The sequence below is a fragment of the Lepidochelys kempii genome, chromosome 2 (assembly GCF_965140265.1).
Source record: "Lepidochelys kempii isolate rLepKem1 chromosome 2, rLepKem1.hap2, whole genome shotgun sequence".
In the NCBI taxonomy this organism is placed as follows: domain Eukaryota; kingdom Metazoa; phylum Chordata; order Testudines; family Cheloniidae; genus Lepidochelys; species Lepidochelys kempii.
In genome coordinates this window covers 262360101-262366100 of record NC_133257.1, presented here as the reverse complement: position 1 = coordinate 262366100, position 6000 = coordinate 262360101, and the positions used below count along the sequence as shown (strand labels likewise).

General features: G+C 46.9%; 1 protein-coding gene across 1 annotated transcript in view; it reads left to right on the top strand.

Annotated features, from left to right (window-relative positions):
- The first annotated feature begins 1750 nt into the window (after window positions 1-1750).
- The window catches only part of OBSCN (obscurin, cytoskeletal calmodulin and titin-interacting RhoGEF), a 291804-nt gene continuing 287554 nt past the window's right edge, over window positions 1751-6000 (top strand). Inside the window, exons 1-2 of the mRNA XM_073329682.1 lie at window positions 1751-2472; window positions 2572-2882. Coding sequence (XP_073185783.1) covers window positions 1751-2472; window positions 2572-2882 — 1033 coding nt within the window. The remainder of the gene's footprint in view (window positions 2473-2571; window positions 2883-6000) is intronic.

Genomic DNA, 6000 nt, shown 5'->3' with positions numbered 1-6000 from the left:
CTGCAGTCCACAATGCCAGTCATTGAACTGCTTTGTGTGGGAAGTTGAAGGTAAATAAAATCAAGGATATAAAAAGATTGGCAATTATCACTAATTAGAGGCCTCAAATATAGCTCAATGGGTATTTGAATCCCCAACAGGGAAGGGTTATTTGGCATGATAGGACTTAGTAGATATAGTAACGAACTGAATTGGGACCTACAGCAATAGCTGGCAAGCTTGTTCTCTTTACAGCATGCTAAGACAGGGCCCAATCCTGTTCCCAGTGGAGTTTTGCTATTGCCAGCCATTAGATAGCTCTGTAGTCCTCCCTGTATATGCTAGCCAAATCCATGAAGGAAGCTCTTTCATTCGTTCCCACTTAGGGAAAAGAGATCCCACCCCAGCAGCAGAAAAACAGCCAGCCAGGAATCCATGTCAGGGCTAGTAAAGAAATGTGAGGAGGCTCCCAAGGGGACATGTGCTGTGCAGAATCCATTGGGAAGTTCAAATGGGTTAATGTCTGTAACATTGCTTTTCAGTTCTGCAGAGGCGTACGTGTGAACATTACAGTAATGATTAGCACTGCTGCCCATTGCTTTTAACTTTCTCAAGACAAGGCAGTGTCAGAATTGTCCTGACCTTTAGTTCCAAGCAGTACTTCAATTATTTTCCCTTTGCTGATCTGTCTTTGCACAGCTGGGAGCTATTGCACAGCAAGTATTTAAGGCAGCACAAAGTAGGCAGGCAACAAGTGAGAAATCTTTCCGAGAGCTTTCAGCCAAACTTTTTTGAGGAGCCTGACACCCATTTAGATTCAAACTTGCAATCACCTTTGGAAATGCTCAAGCCATGATTTTGCATTTTCTCCAAGAGGTGCAAGTGGCTGTCACTCGCTAACTGTCCTCAGTGAGAAGTTAGCCAGAGTTAAACAGTTGTCTTAAATAGCAATTGAGGAATAAAGAGGATATCACCAACAATACACTAAGCTTGTCTGTCTGTCCCTCTAAACACTGCCCCCTGCTGGGTGGAATGTCCTTCTCAGGACCGAGCTAGCCCATGAACATGGTGTTCTCTGCTGCCCACAGAGGACAAGACATGTGGAAGGGGAGGGAGGGGGACATGGAATGGATGAAGAGAAAAGCAGAGAGAGGTGGGAATGAAGAGGATAAAGAGAGATGAAAGTGAAATGTTGATGAAAGGATAGAAGGAGAACAAGTTGAGAAATGAAGGGGAGACAGAGAGATGCAAAGGTGAGTGTGAAGAGAAGAAGAGAGTGTGGGGAGAAGTATCCTTGATGTCACATTCCTACCAATCCATAAATATATCATGGATATCTGATGGTCCTTGGTTAAAAAACAGTCCACAAATTATAACCCATTAGTGCTGCTTTGTTTTGCTAGTGCATAGATTCTAAGGCTAGAAGGGACTATTACGATTGTCTAGTCTGACCTCCTACACAACACAGGCCCTTGGATTTCACACAGTGATTCCTATGGTAGAGGGAATCACTTGCCCATTTTACATAAGTGATTAATACTATTGAGCCCAAATTGAATTATCCATAAAAGACCTGTAATGTCCCTAAAACTTGCTGACTGATCATGCAAAATCGGTGGTGGAAACGCAGTGGACTGATAGCTATTGCTCATCTTGTTGCTTTATGTGAATACGTGTATTGGCATCACTATATAAAGACAAAGCAGACACTGTGTGTACACCCATGTATATCAGCTTTCTCTTGGTCCTTCTGTTTTCCTAGGAAACCAAGATGGATTACAGTTCCTTCAGTGGAGCCCCAAGGTTCCTGACTCGGCCTAAGGCCTTCATGGTGTCGGTGGGGAAGGATGTCACCCTGAGCTGCCAGATTGTGGGAAACCCCGTCCCGCTCGTGAGCTGGGAAAAGGATAAGCTTCCGATCCAGTCGGGGGGAAGGTTTAAAATGGTGGAAGATGGTGATCTGTACCGGCTAACAATTTATGACCTGAGCTTAGAGGACAGTGGTCAGTATATCTGCAGGGCCAAGAACACCATTGGGGAAGCTTTTACTGCTGTCAGTATCAAAGTTGGGGAGGAGATGACGGTGACGGAATCGGCCCCTTACTTCATCCAGAAACCATCCTCCATCAGAGTGACCCTGGGAGACGACGTTACGTTCAAATGTAAAGTCCAGGGCAGCACGCCCCTCTCTGTGAACTGGGAGAAAGATGGGAAGCACGTGAGGGGCTGGTCCGACTCCAGCCGCTTCCAGATTGAGTCCCTCGGGGAGTCAAATGCTCTCAAGATCCAGTGCGCTCGGTTGGGGGACAGCGGGACATACGTGTGTCGGGCGGAGAACCCCATTGGCTCTGCCAGTGCTACCGCCACCTTGGTGGTGGACACGCATGGTCCTTACAGTCCGAGCAGCAGCCATCTAGACACAGGCTATGGCAAGACTGCCTCCTTGCTGTCTCATTTGCAAAAGAGGCGGGAGGAGATCAGGAAGATGGACACGTCCATGCTTGCAGCCGCTGATCCCATGGCTGCCCCAATGTACTCCGCCCCAGAGGGGCTGTCTGGTATTGGTCTCAGCCTTTCTCTGGATTACGAGAGGGCTGCCAGTCTCACCACCAAATCAGCCCGCAACGCCACCTTCGGGGTGCTGACGCGTACCTTCAACGTGACGGAGGGGAAGCACGCCAAGCTGAGCTGCTATGTGACAGGAGAGCCAAAGCCGGAGATTGTGTGGAAGAAGGATGGCGAGGTGATTACAGAGGGGCGCCGGCATGTTGTGTATGAGGATGAACAGGAGAACTTTGTGCTGAAGATCCTTTTCTGCAAGCAGGTCGATAACGGGCTCTACACCTGCACAGCCTCCAACCTGGCAGGGCAGACCTACAGCTCCGTGCTGGTCACTGTCAGAGGTGAGCGGTTATGTTTACTTATCCATTGGGGCCTGTTCGTACTCCCTTTTGTCATCCGTGGGGATGTGAACCAGTGGGGATGTGGTTCAGTGACAGGAGAACTAGTAATGTCTCTTGTTTTTACTCCCTTTGGTTTATCCAAGTCTCTCACACAACTGTTTCCAAATGGCTATAGAGGGAATTCCTTCCATCCAAGTCTTCCCCTCAGTCTACCCTGGACTCCCTAAAGCTCTGGCTCCTTCCTAGGTCTCTCTTCTCAATGGAGCCATCTCTCACCATTACCTACTATTCCTGCCCTTTTTCCCAGCATGCTTTGCTGCAGGGCCTACAATTCCCATGTGCCCCTGGAACTACCATCCCCAGAATGCATTAGTTCTGGGCAGAAACCTGGAACAGGGCAGAGCTGGACCTGGGAACTCCCTTAAAAGGCCAGCAAACCTTGCTGACGGTCTTTCCATTGACTTCAGTGGAAATGGAATGAGATTCTGGTAGAAGAGTGTGACAAATACTAAATGAACTCCTCCGTAAAGAAAGTTTTCTTACTCAGTTTTGAATCTTTAAACAGTTCTCTCATCATCCAAAATTTCGGAGTAACCCATTTGCACTCTAAAATGTCCCTGTGAAAAATGAATTTACGTGTGAGAATTTTCCTTGGTATTTTTTTTTTTAATGCAAAAATGATGATTTCCTGGAAAATGATTTCTGGCTAGAAAAGTGGCCTGGAACAATAGAACATTAAATTCTACATGAGAGTTTTTCAGCACATTCCCTATTATCTGTAATACTGGACAGCATTCTAACACAAGTGCATTTTGCTAATCAGCATTTGAAAAGATACAGCAGCATCGCCAACCCTCAGCATTCAAAAATCACGAGATTTAAAAAAAAAGAAAAAAAAAGTTGGTTTCTTTTTATTTGCCCACTGTGGGTTGTGGTTTTTTTTTTAAAGTCTTTATGGTTCATGTTTTCAAGCTTTTCTTTGCCACCATGAAGGCTAGAAACTTACTTTAAAAAAACAAACAAACCTGTAAGCGGAGAGTCTAATATAATCACATGACTGCAGGAGCTGGGGCTTTCAGGAAAGCATCAAATAGAGCAAGGCACACAATAAAACCACAAGAATTAGCAACAAAATACATTTGCTGGAATTAAGACTGAATAAGGTTTTTGTGTTCTCTACCCAGTGTCCTTTAATAGCCTCAATTTAGTTTTTTTAGCCTCCAGTTTGTCCCCAGCATTTAGTGCCCCCTTCACCCACTTAGCTTATGGCCTGGGGTCACAGCCACTCTCTTTCCTGTCAGGAAAAATCCAGGGGGCTCATCTCCAGAGTCCATCGCTGCTGCTCCATATGGGGCCTACTCCTGCTCCTATGGAGGTCCATGGCAAGCCTCCCATTCACTGTGATGGGGGGAGGCCCCGGGAGCTCAGTCCTATGAGGCGCTAAGCGATGTCCGGAAGGCACAGAACGTCCTTGGCTCCCGTTGATTTCAGTGAGGGCACTTGGCCTCTCCCAGGAGGTGGCCAGCACCTCACAGGATGGGACTCAGGACCTGACCATTGTGCAGGGGCTCAATTTGGAGGTGCAAGGCAGTCCCTGCCTTGGGTATCCATCCCACAAGGCCAAGCATAATGCCAATGCACCTGAATGCAGGGGTGGCCCCCCCTGGAACATCAAGCTGCCGGCCAAATTCCAGCCCACACAACAGCAGCCTGCTGTTTACGCGCGCAGCATGCTGTTCGCCCTGTCTTCCACACAGGGCATGCTGGGAAATGCCTCCTCCTGCAAGGGGCTTGGCTGGAGGCCAGTCCGCTCACCTGTGTCAGACACTGGAACAGGCAGTCATGGAAGCTTGCTTCAATCCACTAGCTATCTGATGGCCAGCCTCTGTTGCGTTCTGTGTCAACAGATGTCCTCACAAATGGTAGGACTGCATCACTGGGTCCCTTGCAGGCAGGTTCAGCAGAGGGGACAAGGCCTGAATAGGTCCAGAGACCCATTTTGCTCTTCCACCCCTAGAACTAGCCTCTCCCAGTTAGAGGCATAGCATTGGGGCAGCTTGCCCTGCTCCTGCCCGTGTTGTACCCGTTATGTGGGCTACACAGGCTACCGCTGTCTCCTGGGATGTCCAACTGTTACCAGCACTCAATTCACTGAAAAATGAATGCAAATGTTCTATTGGATGAGTTGCCCATGTGGAGGAAAGCAGGAGACAGGCCTCAAAATATCAAACTCTTTATGAACCTGGAAGGAAATATGCCTTTCTGATTTTATTGCAAATTCTCCTGAACCAGGAGCCCCAGGTCACGCAGACAGAGATCCTACACCTTTCCCTTAGCAAATGGATAGTTGTTTTTATGCAATTTTGCAAATTTTATTGCCCCCCCCCTTTTTTTTCTCTTTTCTTTTGTGCAATGTTGATGAAATCTTCCCCTGGCACTTTTTTTTACACTAAAGTGTGCCAGAAATGCAAATCCCTCGCATTTTTGAAGCAAGCCAAAAATAGGCTAATTATCACTTTAAAAACAAAACAAAACAAAAAAAAAAAAGGAAGAAAAGAAACCAGTTAGGCAGGTCAGCCCACTTTTCTGTCTGTGTCTTGTGTCTGTGGTGTGGGAGTGGGGGTGGGTGGGTTGCGGGGGGAGAACAGGGAACCAACCTGTCCAAGTAGTTTTGCACTTTTCCTGTCTGTATATTTAAACTGTTTAGTGTTTAGGACTTAATCCCTTAAGGCCTCATTCCCGTGATACAAGCCAAACAGGTTCTGCCTGAGCGGATCATTTTGAAGGTTCTCAACCTTATTATTTAGAGTCGGTTGGAAAATTTTAAAAAATTCAAAATTTTTGACCAACAGCCTCCTCCTCAAAGAACAATTCTTACATAATATAGTGGGGTTCCCCCTGTTATTCAGCCATCGCTGCCCTCTATATTAAGTTAAAATGTAACTGTAATATAACTGGCCACGTATTTGGAATCTGTTGGGCATTTAAACAGAGGATAAGGGATGGAGCATGACATGTTGGAAGTACTGCATGTTGTTTCATACAGCTGCCCTGCCACACAAACCCTGCTAATAGACTTGACACCCACTGGTGCCCCTCTTTGAGGACTTTAGCAGCT